This window comes from Rana temporaria, chromosome 11 (genome assembly GCF_905171775.1).
Source record: "Rana temporaria chromosome 11, aRanTem1.1, whole genome shotgun sequence".
NCBI classification, from domain to species: Eukaryota; Metazoa; Chordata; class Amphibia; order Anura; family Ranidae; genus Rana; species Rana temporaria.
In genome coordinates this window covers 93,301,378-93,323,419 of record NC_053499.1, presented here as the reverse complement: position 1 = coordinate 93,323,419, position 22,042 = coordinate 93,301,378, and the positions used below count along the sequence as shown (strand labels likewise).

The 22,042-nt window shown below is 46.0% G+C and overlaps 1 protein-coding gene across 1 annotated transcript in view; it reads left to right on the top strand.

Annotated features, from left to right (window-relative positions):
• The window catches only part of PLA2G15 (phospholipase A2 group XV), a 553,772-nt gene that overhangs the window by 321,954 nt on the left and 209,776 nt on the right, over nucleotides 1-22,042 (top strand). Inside the window, 1 exon segment of the mRNA XM_040328765.1 lies at nucleotides 17,182-17,280. Coding sequence (XP_040184699.1) covers nucleotides 17,182-17,280 — 99 coding nt within the window.

Here is a 22,042-nt window from a genome sequence, read left to right as displayed (position 1 = left end):
GGAAGTCCCAGTTTTTCCCATTCTTGTCAACAACCTTTTTTTAACATACTCTAATGTCTTATTGAAGCGTTCCACCAAGCCATCCATTTGAGAATGATACACAGAGGTTCACAACTGCGTCACCTTAAATAACTTGCACAGCTCCCTAGTTATTCGTGACATAAATGGGGTACCCTGGTCTGTAAGGATTTCTTTAGGGATGCCAACCCGACTGAACACCATAAACAGCTGTTTGGCAATGTTTTTAGCAGATGCGGCGTGTAAGGAAACGGCCTCAAGGTAGCGTAATCCATGATCACGAGGATATGCTGATGACCACGGGCAGATTTGGGGAGCGGACCCACAAGGTCCATGGCAATCCTCTCAAAGGGCACTTCAATAATGGGCAAGGGCACTAAAGGACTTCAGAAGTGGGGCTGTGGGGCTGACATCTGACACACAGGACAGGATTGACAATAATTCTCTCTGTTTCTGTATCCCAGGCCAGTAAAACCTGCGCAACACTCTTTCAGTGGTTTTCTCAACTCCTAAATGGCCTCCTAGCAAGTGCCCATGGGCAAGTTCCAACACCACCCGCCTGTATGGCTTAGGGACCACCAACTGCTTAACCACTTCATCATTCATTTTACATACACGATACAGTAAATCCTCATTGCTGCAGAAATAAGGAAAACGGGTCCTATCCCCTGGTTCGACAGGTACATCATTAATCACCATTACATTTTCCCAGGCCCTGGCAAGGGTAGGGTCTTTTCTCTGCTCGGTACCAACATTTTCCTTGTGCACATTAAGGTCAGCAAATTCCAACGTAGGCTCAGAGTCAGCAGACGGCTGTCCGGCTCTACTGGTTGTGGGGCCCTGAGAGGAGTCCCCTGAACCCACAATATCAGAAGTAGCCAGGAGTTCTGGCTCTGCGACTTAGTCAGGTGCTGCGACCGGGTCGGGACAATCCCACAGTTCCCAAAACTTAGGGAAGTCCCTACCAATGATGGCCTTGTGCACCAAGTGGGGCACAAGTCCGACCGCATGGGACACCGTACCTAAGCCAGTTTTAAATTGAACAGTGGCTATAGGATACTCCTGGGTATCCCCATGTACACAGATCACAGCAACTTTTTTAGCATGAAAATTCACATTTTAAACCATCTCAGCTGTAACCAAAGTAAAAATTGCGCTAACTCTAAACATTTGAGCCTATTAAAGGCACCAAATAGTGATATTTAAAGACCAATAACATATAATGCTATGTATAGCTGTGTCAGAAAATATATATATAGTGTGATGGGAGTGGGTAGCCACTAGGTGGCACTAGACAGGCCCGGACTGGGACAAAAAATAGGCCCGGGCATTTTAGACTGAGCAGCCCGGGGGGGGGGGGGTATACGCGGCGGGGGTTAATGATGGAATGCCCGCACAGAGAGAAAGACTGCTCCACATTTGTGGCACAGAGAGAGAAATCACTCCACATTGCTGGAACAGAGAGAAATCGTTGGACATTTCCCATTGTTGTACTGAAGTCAGTTGATAGATCGGAGTCTGTATAACCAGTCTGCACATTGATAGGTAGAAATTTCTGCTGAACTGGCAGAATTTCAATCTATTTATGATGGCCTAAGTCCACCAGTCTCTGAGTTTAATAATATCCTCAAATCTTCTGAAAGGGGTTCTCAACCTAGGTTTAGAAATTCACTTTGAACTCCACCTTATTTCCAGAATTCTCATTATGTATTAGATGTGCAAAGAATAAGGTGAGAGAACATCTAATACCTATAAAGAGTAATGAAAATAAGGTGGAGTACAAAGTGAAATATCTGGAGGGACTGGCTGAGGTTAAAACAGGCAGGGAGGAAATTAGGCATCACCTCCTTACTGTCTGTCAAATGCCTCTGAAAAGTGACCTGAGAATTGATAACTTTTCAGTGGAGTATCTGTGAGTGCAAGCCTTTTGGCTCACACTGGTGCTCAACATTTTTTTGGGGGGAAGCAATCAAACTGAACAAAAACATCAAATGCAGCCACTGTGCCCCATTAAATGCAGCCACTGTGCCCCATCAAATGCAGCCACTGTGCTACATCAAATGCAGCCATTGTGTCACATCAAATGCAGCCACTGTGCCCCATCAAATGCAGCCACTGTGCCCCATCAAATGCAGCCACTTTGTCCCATCAAATGCAGCCACTGTGCCCCATCAAATGCAGCCACTTTGTCCCATCAAATGCAGCCACTGTGCCCCATCAAATGCAGCCACTGTGCCCCATCAAATGCAGCCACTGTGCCCCATCAAATGTAGCCACTTTGCCCCATCAAATGCAGCCACTGTGCCCCATCAAATGCAGCCACTGTGCCCCATCAAATGCAGTCACTTTGTCCCATCAAATGCAGCCACTGTGCCCCATCAAATGCAGCCACTGTGCCCCATCAAATGCAGCCACTGTGCCCCATTATATGCAGCCAATGTGCCCCATCAAATGCAGCCACTGTGCCCCATCAAATGCAGCCGTTGTGCCCCATCAAATGCAGCCACTGTGCCCCATAAAATGCAGCCACTGTGCCCCATAAAATGCAGCCACTGTGCCCCATCAAATGCAGCCACTGTGCCCCATTATATGCAGCCAATGTGCCCCATCAAATACAGCCACTGTGCCCCATCAAATGCAGCCGTTGTGCCCCATCAAATGCAGCCACTGTGCCCCATAAAATGCAGCCACTGTGCCCCATTATATGCAGCCACTGTGCCCCATTAAATGCAGCCACTGTGCCCATCAAATGCAGCCACTTTGTCCCATCAAATGCAGCTGTTGTGCCCCATCAAATGCAGCCACTGTGCCCCATCAAATGCAGCCACTGTGCCCCATCAAATGCAGCCACTGTGCTACATCAAATGCAGCCATTGTGTCACATCAAATGCAGCCACTGTGCCCCATCAAATGCAGCCACTGTGCCCCATCAAATGCAGCCACTTTGTCCCATCAAATGCAGCCACTGTGCCCCATCAAATGCAGCCACTTTGTCCCATCAAATGCAGCCACTGTGCCCCATCAAATGCAGCCACTGTGCCCCATCAAATGCAGCCACTGTGCCCCATCAAATGTAGCCACTTTGTCCCATCAAATGCAGCCACTGTGCCCCATCAAATGCAGTCACTTTGTCCCATCAAATGCAGCCACTGTGCCCCATCAAATGCAGCCACTGTGCCCCATCAAATGCAGCCACTGTGCCCCATCAAATGCAGCCACTGTGCCCCATCAAATGCAGCCACTGTGCCCCATCAAATGCAGCCACTGTGTCCCATCAAATGCAGCCACTGTGCCCCATCAAATGCAGCCACTTTGTCCCATCAAATGCAGCCACTTTGTCCCATCAAATGCAGCCACTGTGACACACCCTCCACCCACTCGCTGTCTGACCGACACTTACCCCATCTTAGTGGCCGGTCAGGCATGAATCTATCCATTTTACATATGGGGGTGGCATAATGGAGGGGGCAGTGCCCGTGTGCCCTTAATGGACAGGCCGCCACTGTGGCGGTTTTCCAAAGCCCCAGTCCCTCAGACTTCTAATTAGAAATTGTGCGTTTTTGCTGCATTTTTTGGAATTGCACCACAGATGCGGCATGCAGGACTTTTTGTGCACTTTCAGGACATGCAGCAAAAATGTACATCCTAATAGAAGTCTATGGGACTGGAGGGTAACATGCCAGAACTGCAGCTAAACTGCAGCTTGCCAGTGTGAACCCACATCATAACATCTAGGAGGGCAAGAAACTGTCACAGGCTGCTGTAATATAACACTTAATATGCAGAGAGGGGGATGTGGCCAGTGGACAATCCACAACTTGTGGCAGGTGACGTGGCCAGGTGATTTGGCAAGTGGATAATCCACTTGTGGCAGGTGACGTGGCAAGTGGACAATCCACAACTTGTGGCAGGTGACATGGCCAGTTGACGTGGCAGATGACGTGGCAAGTGGACAATACACAACTTGTGGCAGGTGACGTGGCAGGTGATGTGGCCAGTGGACATTCCACAACTTGTGGCAGGTGACGTGGCCAGGTGATGTGGCAGGTGACGTGGCCAGGTGACGTGGCAGGTGACGTGGCCAGGTGACATGGCAAGTGGACAATCCACAACTTGTGGCAGGTGATGTGGCCAGGTGACGTGGCCAGTGGACAACCCACAACTTTTGGCAGGTGGCGTGGCCAGGTGACATGGCAGATGACATGGCAAGTGGACAATACACAACTTGAAGCAGGTGATGTGGCAAGTGGAAAATCCACAACTTGTGGTAGGTGACGTGGCCAGGTGATGTGGCAGGTGACGTGGCCAGGTCACGTGGCCAGTAGACAATCCACAACTTGTGGCAATTGACGTGGCCAGTTGACGTGGCAGGTGACGTGGCCAGTGGATAATCCACAACTTGTGGCAGGTGACGTGGCAGGTGATGTGGCCAGGTGACGTGGCCAGGTGACATGGCCAGGTGACATGGCAAGTGGACAATCCACAACTTGTGGCAGGTAACGTGGCCAGGTGACATGGCAGGTGACGTGGCCAGGTGACGTGGCCAGTGGACAATCCACAACTTGTGGCAGGTGACGTGGCCATGTGATTTGGCAAGTGCATAATCCACTTGTGGCAGGTGATGTGACAAGTGGACAATCCACAACTTGTGGCAGGTGACGTGGCCAGGTGACGTGGAAGGTGACGTGGCCAGGTGACATGGCAAGTGGACATTCCACAACTTGTGGCAGGTGACGTGGCCAGGTGACGTGGCCAGTGGACAATCCACAACTTGTGGCAGGTGGGTGGCCAGGTGACATGGCAGATGACGTGGCAAGTGAACAATACACAACTTGAGGCAGGTGACGTTTCAAGTGGACAATCCACAACTTGTGGCAGGTGACGTGGCCAGTTGATGTGGCAGGTGACGTGGCCAGTGGACATTCCACAACTTGTGGCAGGTGACGTGGCCAGGTGATGTGGCAGGTGACGTGGCCAGGTGACGTGGCAGGTGACGTGGCCAGGTGACATGGCAAGTGGACAATCCACAACTTGTGGCAGGTGACGTGGCCAGGTGACGTGACCAGTGGACAACCCACAACTTGTGGCAGGTGACGTGGCCAGGTGATGTGGCAGGTGACGTGGCCAGGTCACGTGGCCAGTGGACAATCCACAACTTGTGGCAATTGACGTGGCCAGTTGACGTGGCAGGTGATGTGGCCAGTGGATAATCCACAACTTGTGGCCAGGTGACGTGGCAGGTGATGTGGCCAGGTGACGTGGCAGGCGACGTGGCCAGGTGACATGGCAAGTGGACAATCCACAACTTGTGGCAGGTGACGTGGCCAGGTGATTTGGCAAGTGCATAATCCACTTGTGGCAGGTGACATGGCAAATGGACAATCCACAACTTGTGGCAGGTGTCGTGGTCAGGTCACGTGGCTAGTGGACATTCCACAACTTGTGGCAGGTGACGTGGCCAGTTGACGTGGCAGGTGATGTGGCCAGTGGACAATCCACAACTTGTGGCAGGTGATGTGGCCAGGTGACGTGGCAGGTGACGTGGCCAGGTGACATGGCAAGTGGACAATCCACAACTTGTGGCAGGTGACGTGGCCAGGTGACATGGCAGGTGACGTGGCCAGTGGACAATCCACAACTTGTGGCAGGTGGCGCACTCGGCCAGCTCAGTGGCCTTTTTGCAGGACATTAGAGCAGCCCAGGGGGCAAATGCATTCTTGCAACCCAGCCCAAGGGCCTTGGTACACCTCTGGGTAGAAGTGACATGCTGGCCGCCGAGGGCCGTTCGCGGGCCGCGATCGGCCCGCGGGCCGCCAAGGGCCATTCGCGGGCCGCTACCGGCCCGCGGGCCGCCGCGGCCCACCGGGCATATGCCCGGTATGCCCTATGGCCAGTCCGGGCCTGGCACTAGATGACCATATCAACACCCATCAATATTAATATACATTATTATAGTGATAACAACAGTGGGGTAGATTCAGGTACGACTTGCACCAACGCATTCTCGATATGCGCCGCGTAAGTATGGATTTGCGCCCACGCAACTATGCGGATGACCCAGAAAAAGAGCTACGCCTGAAATTAGGCTTCTTCCTACGGACGTAGTTTCTCTCCGCCGGCGCATTTAATGTGCATTTTTACGCTGGGTGCATCTTGCACTCTCATTGTTTTCCCTCAGCAAATATGCAAATGAGGAACAAACGCTGATTCACAAACCTGCGCGTGTCAGCCGCAGTTTGCGCACACAGCGCCCAAGCTATTCGGCCAGGGCAAACTTGCTCATCATAAAAGCAGGGGCAACTTAGCAACAGACGTCCACAGGTCAGCTGGAGAGCAACTACAGCAGCACCAATACGGACGAGCTGAGCAAGCAGAGCACCCACACTTGCAGGACATCACATCTGTGTGCCAACATGCCAGGGGCAGCCATGGTTCTAGCAATACTACTGAGCGAACCGACTCGTAGGAGGGCACGGGAGAGGATATACCGAGTGCGCAGGAACGTCTTTGCCATGGGGGATTCGGAGGTGTTTCGCATGTTTAGATTCAGCCCTAAAGTCATCCTGGAATTAGCCACAATCCTGCAGGATGACATCACCACAGGGCGTGGGAATCTGGCAATTTGATAGAAGACGTAATCAAGACGTAATCAATACGAAACGTGCGTAAAGCGGCTACACGCACACCCACACGCACTTCCGGATCGATCAGCTGTTTTCCAGTGGAACGCGCGCCGTTCCCCAGCTGGTGCTGACACACTCCATTTACCGGCTATTAGTGCTGTGGTGGGAGGCTTTTGCTATCGCTCAGATAGCTGCCTGCTACTTTGTTTTTATCATTTTGTCCTTTTATTTTACTTTATTTTATTTCAACTTTTATTCAATATTTATGGAACCTGGTTCTAGTAGTTTTTTGTAACCGCTTGCTGTGTTGCACATGCCTAATTGGCAGTGCTAAATAAAACTTTTTTATACTTTGAACATACTGCGCCATGAGATTGTCTGTCTTTGCCCCTGGAGGAATCTTGGATAACCTAAAAGAAGTGGAGCCATCCAGACCGGGAGACCCATCCATCCATAGGACCCAGGAAGACGAAATCCTAGCTGTTGGAGAGCACTTATACTTGCACTTTACCCCTGCAGGGGTGAGTGCCTCCGGTGAGTAGGGACCCAGGAGGGGGGAGCACCGTAAAACTGTGCGAATTCACACAACTGTATTTTGTGATTAATCACCCAGAGTGGGTGCACCGGCTCACGAACATTTTCACCTGATATTTATGTGGACTGATGATTTTTTGCTGAGCCCTTAGCCATTGGACTATTACACTATATATTTATATTTATTTATTTTTATCGTTTTATATATTTCACTGTTGTGCTATATATTCACCGGTCATTCACCATCACGTTGGTATTTTTGAATTTCACTCACCGCTGCAAGGCGGTCACCGTTAAGTCTTATATTATTTAATCCACTAAGTACCATAGCCCCTGGTGGCTAGTTTTAGCAGTACACCTAGTGGCTGACCACCCTTGTGGCTAAGTGCCACAATTTAATTTGCATCTTCAGTGTTTGGAGTCTTTGTTGCATATTACTCACTATGTCCTCATCACATGTATGTTAGAGTGTCCAATACATGCCATCTAGGCATTCACGTATTAATACACTCAGGCACTTGTATTTATTAGATCCATCACTCACTCACATTTGGATCATATTCAAGTTAGTACTGTACCTTCCACCTGGTACACTCAGCCTCTAGTTCAGACAGCGCCACGACCCCTTCACTTCTTTCAATGACATCACCAGCAAGACACATCGTGGACATGCAATGGAGCCACTGGTCAAGGTAGTGGCAACACTCCATTTCCTGGCAAGTGGATCTTTTCAGCGTACAAGTAGAATTGTGACTGGGATGTCACAATCCTCCATGAGCAGATGTGTGCACCAGGTTGTCCCCGCAATCCTCAGACACATGTCCCACCACTTCATCAAACCCACCCAGGAGGACCTGCGGCAGAAGGCAATGACCGATTTCTATCAAATTGCCAGATTCCCACGCACTGTGGGGGTCATTGATTGGACACATGTGGCACTACGCCCCCCCCCCCCCGTGACATAGAGCACATATACTGCAATCGGAAGCATTGGCATTCAATCAATGTACAGGTGATAGTGGATGCCCAAGGCCTCATATGGCACGTCCGTGCCAAACACCCCGGGTCCTGTCATGACAGCTTCATTTACCGTCAAAGCCCCATCCCAACAGAATTTGAACAGAACGTGTATGGGGACAGCTGGCTGGTTGGTGAGTGACATGGGTGTCAGGTATGACTGTCCCCCCCATGATGCAGACATCACGAGGGGCACATGCATGACTAACATCCTCCTGTCTTTTCCCTTCCAGGTGACTCTGCATATGCACTGGGACCCCATCTTATGACTCCATACCGGAACCCCCAAACCCCAGGAGAGGAAAGATACAATGAAGCACACGCACGTACCCGTGGAGTGGTGGAACGCACATTTGGCCTCCTGAAGTCCCGTTTCCGATGCCTGGATAAGTCTGGGGGTACCCTGTTGTATTCCCCAAACTTTGTGTGCCAGATCATCGGTGCATGTTGTATTCTGCACAACTTTGCCGTGAGAAGGGGCCTGCAGATTGACATACGTGATGAGGGAAGAGCAATCAGGAGTTGTCTCGTGGAACGTCTCTTTGCACGTTAATCACACACATTCATCATGTCACAAGTAGAATGCACGCATGCACACCACTGTGGTCCCTAGCACACACCCCACATCCACCAAAAATTGGATTAGACCCAAGGATACCGCACGGTATTAGGGAGCAGAAACGCCACGCCAAGGCTCCAATTATGTTGCTGTACATTCATACACCTTTCACATGGCAGAGGGTGACACCCCTTTGCCAGCAGGAGTGACACCCCCCCCCCATTCACACACCAGTCACACTGTAGTATACACTCCTCACCGTGTGTAGGGACTACAAAATAAACAAGAAAACTCAAACTTTGAGCATAAAAATGAAAAAAAAAAGCTCATAATCTGAGCATAACAAAAATGAAAAAAAAGCTCATAATCTGAGCATAATAAAAATTAAATAAATAAGCTCATAATCTGAGCAGAAATCGAGATTCCAAAAAAAAAAATGAGCCACAGGAAAATCATCTTCTTTTCCTTTTGGACATCCTGGTGCCAAGGGTGCCCCGGCTCTGGCTCCTCAGTTGGCGTGGTGGAGCCTGGGCTGAGGATGGAGCCTGGGCTGGGGATGGAGCCTGGGGTGGGAATGGAGCATGGGGTGGGGATGGAGGGGAGGGGGGCATCATCCCCTACTTGCTCACTCCTGGCAGGTGGTGCCTGCCTGCCCTCCATGGCGTAGTATGCGACGGTCGGAAGCCTGTCAATCAGATAGGAACGCCCAGTCCCAGAGAAGACATACCCGGAAGCGGCGGTGAAATTTGGTATGGCGAAGAAAAAGAACAAGGGAGCAGCCCAAACCTCTCTAACCCACTATCTCCTCCGTACAAGGGAGCAGTACGGCATGGCCTAAGATGGCGCCTCGGCTCCGGCCTTGCCTCCGGAGCTGAGTTCTTCTCCGCGGCCCGAGAACTGTGAGTACCCAGCTACTCTTTCTAAGGCGGACCTGGACGCAAGTCTGGAGGCCACGTACACCCGATTGGCCTCAAAGTTCCAGTCGGAACTAAACAAGACCTTGCACACTTTGTCTCAGGAGATCTCTTCTCTGGGTTCCCGCACGGACCTGCTCGAGACGAAGCACGACGAGTTGGCCCTGGCATACAGTGATTTGAGCAGGGAGCATGAAAGTTTGTCGGCAGCCTTTGCTCATCTGCAATCACAAGTCGAGGATCTCGACAATCGCAATCGCCGCCAGAATCTGCGTCTGCGAGGGTTCCCTGAAGCGATCACGGATCTTATCTCTGCTGTAATTAGACTTTTTAAATCCTTGCTTCCAGATAGAGAGGCCGCAGCTTTTACGTGCGACAGGATCCATAGGGCACTAAGACCTAAGCCCCCTGATGATAAACCCCCTAGAGATATTGTTCTCTGCCTTAAGGACTTTCTCATTAAGGAAGAAATTCTGATAGCTGCCAGGAATACTCAAAGGATCACCCTGGATGAGTTCACTGTACAAATCTTTCCTGATCTATCTCCCGCCACTCTGGATAGACGAAGGGGGATGAAGGAAGTCACGGCTGTATTACAATCTGCTCGTATCCGATACAGATGGGGGTTTCCATTTAAGTTATCAATCCCCCACAATGGAATCACGTACGTTGCCACTTCGGTGTTTGAGGGTAAGGAGATCCTAGTCAAACTGGGCCTGCTGCATGCTGAAGAGATTCGCCGTCCCCCCCGACACCTCGCCCTTCTCAAATCTGGCAGACGCCTCCATCGAGACGTGACAGGAGGAGGATTCAATATGGTGAAGGTTCTCCAAAGAACTGACCGATGCTGGCCCTTATTTTTGGATTATGATTCTCACAGTGGAAACCCAGTTTTTCTTCGTTTATTTCTCTGGACTCCATGCTCTTGATCACTTATTGAGGTTTGAAGGCTGTGATACTACTAAAGTTTTTATTTGTTTCAGTTTTTCTTCTCCGCCCATGATTCTCTGGCACTGGTTGACTTTACATTATTGATGTCCTTCCCGGAGTGCCACTGCATGTTCCCCCCCCCCCCCAGTGACCCCAAAGACTGCTACCAGAGTTGTTGACGTTTTTTTGTTTTTGGATTTGCGGTCTTGGCCTGGCTGGTGGTGAGACGTGGAAGTCTCAGGTTTCCTGTTTTTTTTCTTTTTTTTCTTTTTTGTCAGGATTTACTATTTTCCTGATCCATTTTCCGATGACTCTGTTCTCTTCTTCTCAATTTTATTTTTCTTTACATTTTTTTTTGCTGTTTTGCTTGTATGGCTATGCAGTCTCATTTTTTTATGTTTCTTCTCATTATGTCAATGTCATTGTCCTCTGTATTTGTCCTCAGGTCTGTATTTTGGTGATTCTACAAAGATTGCTAAAATCCCTGGCCTCAGTACTGAGTATTTGATGCATTTTACTATGTGGTGCTTTAGAAGTTTTGCTCATGGAAAGGTTTCTGATGTGGCTGGGGAGCCTGCCTGGAGGGGTTTCTATGTGACGCTTTCTCAATTTGATTACCTTTTTACCATCTCAGATGCTCATTTAGCTGTTATTTATCATGGCTATTAAGTGTGTATCGCATAATGTTAAAGGTTTTAATTCTCCTCTGAAGCGCAAGAAAGCATTTTCCCAATATAAACAGATTGGTGCAAAGATTTTTCTTGTACAGGAGACCCACTTCTCGCAGGCTCCCCATCCGAAATACTTTAACAGGAGTTTCCCTCAGGCTTACTACTCCCTCCACTCTACTAAGAGTAGGGGTGCTGCTATATTTTTACACTCTTCTCTCCATTTCGATGTTCAGCACATTTATAGGGATAAGGAGAGTAGATTTGTTATTATTAAAGGTATCCTCCACAATAGGGAGTGTACAATTGCAAGTGTTTATGCCCCTAATGATGCAGCGGCTACTTTTTTTTTCATCCTTTTTTACAGTCCTGGAAAAGTATTTGTCTCCCCATATGATTATTGGGGGAGACTTTAACTTGGTCTCCACCCCCTCCCTGGATATAAGCCATTCCTCCCCTTTCTCAAAGGCCTTCCCCAAATCCCTTTCTCGCAAATTGACTGACCTACAGCTGATCGACTCCTGGCGTGCCCTGAATGTTGGTGCAAGGGAATATACCTTATTTTCATATCCCCACCGTAGTTATGCTAGACTGGACTATATCTTTACTACCCCAGTTATTCTTGCCAATTCCAGCTCGGCTAACATACATAGTTGTGTGTGGTCGGACCATCATATCACCTCCTTCTCTACGGAATTTATTAGGCTCCCCCTTCTGAATTCACATGGCGGTTGAATGAAGCCCTTCTCTCAGATCCCTTAGTTGAATCGGAAATCTCCAAATCTATTGAATCTTATTTTACCATCAATGATATCCCTGAAACTCCAATTTTGTCAGTCTGGGTCGCGCATAAGGCAGTGCTCAGGGGTGTGTTCATTAAATTGGCTTCGGCTCATAATACTAGGAACAAGCTCCAGATTGTACAGCTTTCATCTGAACTAGATAAGTTGTACAGAGATTCTACATCCCTACTTTCAGAGTCCACAAGAACTCTGAGCAGAAGAGGTTGGAATTGGATGCTTTACTTTCAGCTAAAACCGAAAAGGCACTACGTTGGGCAAAAGCTAAGGGCCAAATCCTCAAAAGAGATACGCCGGCGTAAGCCGTCTTATCCCTGGTTCTAACTTTGGAACTGATCCACAGAATCAGTTTTCCAAAGTTAGGCAGAAGATCCGACATCTGTAAGGGACTTACACTGCCGGATCTTAGGATGCAGTACCGCATCCGCCGCTGGGGGCATTTCGAGTCGAAATGCCGCTTCTGGTATGCAAATTAGCACTTAGGCGATCCACAAAGCTTTTCAGCTTCGTTTTTTCGCCGTAAGTTTTAGTTTGCAAGTGTAAAACTAGGGCTGCTTTTACATGGTGTAAAGTTAGTAACACCATGTAAAAGCACATTCAAGCGACGGCATTTGGTATGCATTCCCGAGGGAGAACTCCACGGCAATTTGTAAAATCAAAACCGGCATGGGTTCCCCCCCCAGGAGCATACCAGGCCCTTAGGTCTGGTATGGGTTGTAAGAAACCCCCCCCGGAGAGCGGAGAAGACCCCCGGAGAGTGGAAGAAGAAGCCCCCCTGGTATTAGAGCTAATAAAGAAGACAGGGGGGGCGTCTGGAGCAGACTAATAAATTATTTTAAAAACCCTTGTGTTGTGTGTTTAATAACTTTAACTTTTTGCCTCCAGGTGAATGGATAGGGGTACGATGTACCCCATATCCATTCACTTAGGGTGGGGGGCCGGTATCTGGGGGCCCCCTTATTAAAGGGGACTCCCAGATTCCGATAAGACCCCGACAACCAATGGCAAGGGTTGTCGGGAAGAGGTCCTGTCCTCATCAACATGGGGACAGGGTGCTCTGGGGTGGGGGGGCCCACAGTGCGCCCCCTTGCCCCAGAGCACCCAACCCCCCCATGTTGAGGGCATGCGGCCTGGCACGGCTCAGGAGTTGGGGGGCGCTCGCTCGTCCCCACTCCCATTCCTGGCCGGCCGGGTAGCGTGCTTTGGATACGGGTCTGGTATGGATTGTAGGGGGACCCCCTACGTCGATTTTTCGGCGTAGGGGGGGTCTCCTTACAACCCATACCAGACCTAAGGGCCTGGTATGCTCCTGGGGGGGGAACCCATGCCGTTTTTTTCTTTGAAAATTGGCATGGAGTTCTCCCTCAGGAATGCATGCCGAGCGTCGCTGACAATTTTTCTTTTTTGTTTTTGTTTTCCCGGCGCTTTTTTTTTTTCATCCGTCGCAACTTTAGTGTCCCGTCGCAATCCACAAAGCCCGGCGTAAATTACGTTCGCGCGCTGCACGTCGGGAAAATTACGTCACACGCATGCGCAGTACGGCCGGCGCGGGAGCGCGCCTCATTTAAATTTTAAACGCCCCCCGGAGAGGAGGACCGCCTTGCGACGGAGGCACTTAAGTTACACCGCTCAAAATTTCTAGGTAAGTGCTTTGTGGATCGGGCACTTAGGTAGAGATTTTGCGGCGGTGTAACTTAAATGTCTAAATTAAGTTACGCAGGGTTTTTGTGGATTTGGCCCTAAGTTTTTACTACATAGTAACGCAGCCTATACTATGTTTGTGAGAGAATTGAACCAGTCCTTTAGACCCCCACATAGCTTTAAATTATCTTCTCCTTCCGGAGGTATGGTTTCCCACCCTCAAAAAGTCCTGAAGATTTTCCAGGATTTCTATTCGACTTTGTTAGGCCCTTAACATTCCTCCCCTGCAGAACCTTCCATGTCTTGGTTTGGAGATCTTCCTTTGCCCTCCCTTTCCCCGGCCCAATTAAAGAAACGTAATGACCCTATATCAGTTACTGAAGTTCTTACGGTAATTTACTTGCTTAAAAATTCCTCCTCCCCCGGCCCGGACGGATTTTCTGCCCCTTATTATAAGAAATTTTCGGCACTCCTCTCCCCTAGATTAGCATGACTATTTAACTCAGTTTTACAGGGGGGTTCCTTCCCTGACGAAATGCCCTTGGCAAACATGTCCTTGATCCCTAAGCCCAACAGAGACCATACTATGCCCCAAAATTATAGGCCCATCTCGGTCATGAATAATGATGTTAACATTTTTAGTAGAATTATGGCAGATAGATTGGGTAATATTATTTCTTCTTTAATTTCTCCCTATCAGGCGGGTTTTATCCCTTATCGTTTTATCACTATCAATATCCGCTTAACCAGGAATATCATTCAGGACACGGGCCTCTACTCTAGGAAGCTATTTATGTTGAGTTTAGATATAAATAAGGCCTTTGATTGTGTCTCATGGAACTATGTCTCTCTTTTGTTACAAAGATTTGGATTTAAGAGGGAATTTCTTAATGTGTTTCGAGCCCTTTACTCAAATCCCTGCACTAGAATTAAAATCCCAGGATGTAATTCCGATTTCTTCAAACTTGGTAGGGGGACTAGGCAGGGGTGCCCACTTTCCCCTTTAATTTTTGCCCTAGCAATTGAGCCTTTAGCCATAGCTATATTAAGACACCTGCTTATTTCCGGATATGTCAAAGCAGGATCTGAGTACAAACTCTGTAAGTATGCAGATGATGTACTACTCTTTTTGACCGACCCTTTAAATAAATTACCGAACCTTCTGGAAACCCTATCTATTTTTGCGGATGTCTCGGGCCTGACGGTTAATTTATCCAAATCTTTGGCCCCCCCGGTAGGTTTCTCCCCTGCGGAATTGATCCCTGTTAAACAAACATTCCCTTTTTCTTGGGCTAAGGCCTCCCTTCCCTACCTTGGAATAAAACTTTCTGGGGAATATAACAAATTATTTAATCTTAATTTCCCCCCTCTAATTGCCTCCTTTAAAAAGCTTCTGAAATCCTGGTTCCTTTAAAATATCTCTTTTATGGGGAAAATTACTGCGATCAAAATGACCATTCTCCCCAAGCTATTATATTTATTCCGTGCCCTTCCCCTTCTGGTCCCTAAGGCATATCTCCTCAAGTTTCAGTCCTGCATCAACAAATTTATCTGGCAAGATAAACCCGCTAGATTCTCCAGGGAGGTTCTCTATAGATCTAGTAAGCTAGGGGGCTTGGGGGTCCCTCAGGTATGGCTCTACTATTTGGCAGGACGGTTCTCCCAACAGGCACAATGGTCCATCAGAAATCCTAAAGTTCCTTGGGTCAGGTTTGAATATGATTCTATCCACCCCCGTTACTTACCAGGCATTCTATGGTTTTCGGGGCCACGACCTCCGGAGTTGGCTGATCACAACCTTCTGGTGGCTCTTTAGAGACGTTATTGCTCTTCCTTTCTATTGGCCTCAGCAGCTCCCCCGGGGTCTTCATTTCTGGGGGACCCTAGACTGCCTTCTGCCTTTTCGGACCCTGGTTCATTTGGTTGGTGGATCTCCTCTGGTCTGACAACCCTGGAGGATTTTCAACATAATGATAATTTTATCTCCTTTACTCAACTACAGTCTCTTAAGGGAGCCCCGGTGGGTGAAATTTTATAGATTCATGCAGATCAGACATTTTTTTTTGACACATTATTCACTGACCCCTTCCCCCACGTGCTCATAGACTGAGTCTATGTGCAGGTCTGGGCCCAGACAGAGAGGTCCGATTTCTTTTATACAATGTTATGTCTTGTGATCGGGATCGGGACAAATTGAAATATATGACCAAATGGGAATCGGAGTTGGGCCTGGAGTATGAGCTGGAGGATTGGGAGAGGAATTGGGTTGAATGTCTCACTATCATTTAGGGAGACAGCTCTTAAATTGTTTACTCGTTGGTACTATACTCCCGAGCGCATACACCAGATCTTTCCCCAGGCTTCTCCAAATTGTTTCAGGGGCTGCCCTACCCCGGGCACTTTTTTCCATATTATTATATATAAGAAGGTCTTCGATCTTATAAGCAGATTGGGGGGTAGTCAGGTTGACTTGTCCTATAGACACTGTCTGCTTTTTGAAAAGATCCCAGACACTCCTAGACCTCTTAGACGCCTGATATACACACTCTGCACAGCAGTTTTTTGGGTGGTGGCATTCAATTGGAAGTCCCGTACAATCCCTTTCCCTCAGGTTCTTTCGCGAATGGATCAGATTATGCTCTCTGAACAAATTTTTCATAAACTGCATGACTCGGTACCTATTTTTGATGCTAAGTAGAACCCTTGGTGGTTATTTCGTATCCAAGCATAAAACTTGAATCATTCGTTTTAATTTAAAGAGACAATGCTAAGTTTATCTTTTTTATTTTCTCTTGTTTTCACAGCTTATTCATGCTGTTCCTCTACTTCTTCCTTCTTTCTTTTATGTTCCCCCCTCTTTTTTACTTCTCAGGACTTTTCTAACTCGGTCCCTCTATTCACATTGCAGCTCTTGTCTTGAATATTGGGCTTATTTGATACGGGTTATCTTGCAGTCCTGGTCTGTTGCTATGGACTGTGTTAGATCTATTTTCTGATGGTTCTGCATGTATTAGACCTTGCATGGTCAACTCATGACTACTTGATGTGTATGCCCTACACAATGTTTGTACAAGTATATATATTGTTGTATTCAAAATGCAATGTTTCTCATTTGTTTTTTTACTATTTTGCTAATAAAAAACTTTGAAAGTAAAAAAAAAAAAGAAAACCTGTTCTGAGAGAATATGTCATTGCTGACCTCTCTTTCTGAAAATTGTAGTTGTCTGGCTCTAATAATGATCCATTGCCTTCAATACTTTTAGGCAATGACTTGTAACAAGTAATGTGAATGCTTTTTTTTTTTTTTTTTTTTCTGGGATTTTGGCGCTTAACACTGAAAGCAAAGACATCCAGGCAATTTGTTTTTCTAGAGGGAGGTTAGAATGTCAGCTGTCATATTTCTTTTAGCACCGGTTTTTTTTTTTTTTTTTTGTATTCTACAGTCTTTTATTTTACAATCTCTGCAATTTTTTTTAGGTATATATTTTCACACACTTGTTCAGAGTATGGTTGATTGGGGATACACTCGTGATGCTGATGTAAAAGGTGCTCCTTATGACTGGCGAAAAGCTCCAAGTAAGTTTAATTTTTTTTTACATGTAAATACAAACAAAATTACATGTTTTGTTATATGTTGTGCATAGCTGAATTGCATATATTTCTTACATTAGAAGCCAGCATGTCCCAGACATGGCTAGATAAGAGTTGATGTTTCTTCTAGTAAAGATGGTGATGGAGACCTGTTGTTGCTAAAAGTTGGCTTACACATGGAAGATTTATGCCAAGCAACTTTTTAATGTCCACATTAAGTAAAGTAAAGACCAGAACATATCTTTGAAACTTTGGACTTGTCACATATTGTATATGCAATATGATATCAACCACTTCAATGCCAGACACTTTCACCCCCTTCCTACACAGGCCAATTTGTAGCTTTCAGTGCTGTCACACTTTGAATGCCAATTACTCAATCATGCAATGCTGTTCTCAAATTACATTTTTATAATTTTTTTTGAGACAGAGCTTTCTTTCGCTATTATTTAACCACTTCATGCCCGCCGTATGCAGAATGATGGGCGGAAAGTCGTTCTGTTATCCTGACTGGGCGTCATATGACGTCCAGCAGGCTAACATGCCGGCGTGCGAGTGCAGCGTTTCAGTCTGACACGCCTCATCTCCGATCATGAGAAGAAGCCTCTGTCAGGGGCTTCTTACCACGTAATCAGCTGTGCTGCTAATCAGCACATTGATTATCAGCACAGCCCCTTCGGATGTACCAATCACCCACCAACATTAAATTCTGCCAGTGCCCACCACAGTGCCAATCACTGCCCAGCCCATCAGTGCTTCATATCAGTGCCGCCTATTGGTGCCCATGAGTGCCCATCAATTCTCCATATCAGTGCCACCTCATCAGTGCCCGTCAGTGAAGGAGAAAACTAAATTTTATGACAGAAACTAAGAAAAACTTTTTTTTTTCCAAAATTTGGGTCTTTTTTAGTTTAACAAAAAAACAGGGGTGATCAAATATCACCAAAAGAAAGCTCTATTTGTGAGAAGAAAATTATAAAAATGTAGTTTGGTTACAGTGTTGCATGATCGTGCAATTGTCATTTAAAGTGCAACAGCTGAAAATTTTCTTGGGCAGGAAGGGGCGTAAGTTAATCACTACTGTGTTTTTCATGTTTTTGCTATATAAACGTAAAAAAAAAAAAAATTGACATTTTTAAAAATAAACACGTTTTTCTTAATTTCTGTTCTAAAATTTTGCAAATAATTTTTCTTCATAAATTTAGGCCAAAATGTATTCTGCTACATTTCTTTCGTAAAAATAACCCAAATCCATGTCTATTATTTGGTCTATGTTAAAGTTATAAAGTCTACAAATTATGGTATTTATATCTTAAAAATTAATTCAACCAGATATATTGATGGCCTATCTCGTTTCTTGAGGCCGTAAAATGCCAGGACAATACAAATACTCCACAAATTACCCTATTTGGAAAGTACAGTGCAACCCGGAAAGTTTTCATAGCGCTTCACCTTTTCCAAATTTTTGTTATTTCCTCAAAAGTCTACAAAAAATACCCCATAATGATAACGTGAAAGAAGTTTGTTTGAAATCTTATTAAAAAAAAAAAAAAACACATGTACATCAGTAATTTCACAGCCTTTGCCATGGCACTCAAAATTGAGCTCAGGTGCATCCTGTTTCCACTGATCATCCTTAAGATGCTTATACAACTTGATTGGAGTCCATCTGTGGTATATTCAGTTGAATGCACATGATTTGGAAAGGCACACACCTGTCTATATAAGGTGCCAGAGTTAACAGTACATGCCAGAGCACAAGCCAAGCTATGAAGTCCAAAGAATTGTCTGTAGACCTCCAAACAGGATTGTATCGAGGCAGAGATCTGGGGAAGGGTACAGAAATATTTCTGCAGCATTGAAGGTCCCAAGAAGTACAATGGTCTGCATCATCCATAAATGGAAGCAGGGCAGGGAAGAGAGGCAACAACCCCTGGGATTTTAACAGTGTTCAAAACTAGATATAGTAGAGACACAATATCAGCATCATAGAATTACAATATTTTTATTATACAAATAAAAAACACGAAAAGATAAAAACCATCCGTAACAAGTTTTATAGGTTCTGCCACATGCAAGAATAACTGCAAAAAATACTGCTCGACATGTTTCGCTCAGAGAGCTTCTTCAGGAGTTTTCGGTGTAGTACATGTAATGCTGGGAATAACAAAAGGGCATGGATGAGATGTCATGTTGATTTGTTTTTGAGATGCATACATCCAAAACAATTGAATCAAGAAAGATATAGTAGATCAATTACCAATCTATAAATATATAATACATAAATAGGATATAATCATATAAATGAAAAAAGAAAGATACATATATAAAAGGGAGAAAAACGAGTCTCGCCTGGGCTGCCAAAACTCTGTATATAAAAACTTGATCGAAAAATAGTGACTTGAGGTCCCAAAAGGGTTCAAAAAGCCCCACCTAAATGTTCTATTAAAAAAGGCCACAGGAGGATATGAATATTCACATCTCTAAACAAGGAAGATAAAGATAAAAGTAAGGTCCGACAGTTAGCTTAAGATATCAGAAAGATATCTTAAGCTAACAGACACTGGGTTGTAATATTATAGTTACCTTAAAAAGGAATAAAGCAATAGAATCAATTGGTATCCTGCTAAGTTAAGGGAACAAAAACATGGGCAGGTCTAAACACTCGAGTAGGGAGAGAGAGCTAGGAGAGATGTACACTCTCCCTCTCTGTCAGGACCTCTGACAGAAGATCGTGGCAATTCGCAGCATTCAAATAGTCCTCCCATCCCGGTGTGTGGGAGATGTTTAGTGATGCACAGGATGTGATGTCAATAGCGGCGGCAAGTGCAGTTCCATCTTGGAAAAGGGATGCCCTCACGACACAGGAAGTTCAAGTGCCTGGTGAGAAAAGCGGCAAACAAAGCCACATTGTGAATCACCAGACCGACAGAAAAATTGATGAAAAAAGCCCTGTTAGTTTGGAACTGACACCTCTAGGGCCCAAGTGGACTTGGATGATTGATTTTTCACTGTGTCCAAATTGTGCCCATAGAGTCCATATGGCCATAATGAGAATAAACAGAGCAGGCAGGGAACAACCTAAAAGGGACTGGAGTCAAACATATTGTAAATAAATCAAGTTCAACTGTGAACCCAAGAATAGATTTAAACGGTGTCATGTTAAATTGATTAATTGGCAGCCCAGGGGGGACTCAAATTCCTCCTATAGAAACACAAAAAGGAAAGAAGTACATTTACATCACATAAATGTTAGATAAAACCATCCGTTACAATCCTCACAGGAATTAGTTAATATTATCTTATGTTGTGCTTAATACAGAAGTATTTAATGATTAAATAAAGAGAGAAAGAAAATGTAAAGAAAAAGTGAAATACAATGTAAAATAGAGAAATAAATGATAAAGTTAAAGAGATATCTAGAGAAAAGATTTAAAACTAAAGGCGTCATTTAACCTGGGATGTTTGAGGGCTGATAATTTGTGTATTCATCTTGCCTCCCACTGGGGGAGCATCTTGTCATGGTCACCACCTCTATCTCCTGGGGGGATATGTTCAAAGGCAAAAAAATGCAGAGGGGCGGATTGAGGCCTTTTTACGTTGGGAAAACGAAGCAACCTTTTTTTCATCGCATTCGGGACCATGTTTCTTTGGTCTCTAAAAAAAGAATGGAAACACCAATAAGTTGCCACATTGGCCTATATTACAATTTTGATTGTTCAAAAATGCATTTCTTTGCCCTTGAACATATCCCTCCAGGAGATGGAGGTGGTGACTATGACAAGATGCCCCTCCAGCGGGAGGCAAGATGGATACATGAATTATCCGTCCTCAAACATCCCGGCTGCCAATTAATCTAACATGACCTACTCTATCTATTCTTGAGTTCACAGTTGAACTTGATTTATTTACATTTATATATTTATGTTTGACTGTCCCTTTTTGGTTGTTCCCTACCTGCTCTGTTTATACTCATTATGGCCACTTGGGCCCAAGAGGTGTCAGTCCCAGGCTAACCAGGCTTTTTTCATAAATTTTTCTGTTGGCCTGGTGATTCACAATGCGGCGTTGTTTGCCGCTTTTCTCACCAGACACTGCCCGCTATCCTTCTTGAAGTTCCTGTGTCTTGAGGGCGTCCCATTCCAAGATGGCGCTGCGCTTACCGCCGCTCTTGACGTCACATCCTGTGCATCACTAAACATCTCCCACATGCGTAGTTGCAATTGTAATGCAATCGACGTCGCATTTGGCTTGCCACCTTGGTCTCCCGCACACGCTCACTGGGCATCCCTGCGTCATGTGCCCATCCCGGCAGTGACGTCAGCTGCCACCGGGATGGGAGGACTATTTGAATGCAGCAAATTGCCGCAATCTTCTGTCACAGGTCCCAGCTCTTTTAGCACTCTCTCCCTATTTGATTATCCTCCCAAACCTGGAAAGTTTATTCTTATGGCACTGTTCTTTTTGAACAGTAGCTGGTCGCAACCCTGACTAATAGTCTCTATATTTCCTTTTATGTACTTTTGTAGATTTGTTCTTTTGAACACAACCTAGTTTTATTGATCTTGTGCATCTGCATTCCTGTGCTTGGCCTACGATTTAGTTGGACAACGCCCGAGTGTTTAGACTTGCCTATGGTTTTGTTTCCTTAACCCAATAGGATACCAATTCATTCAATTGCTTTATTCCTTTTTAAGGTAACTATAATATTTTAACCCAGTGTCTGTTAGCCATCGATATCAGAAAG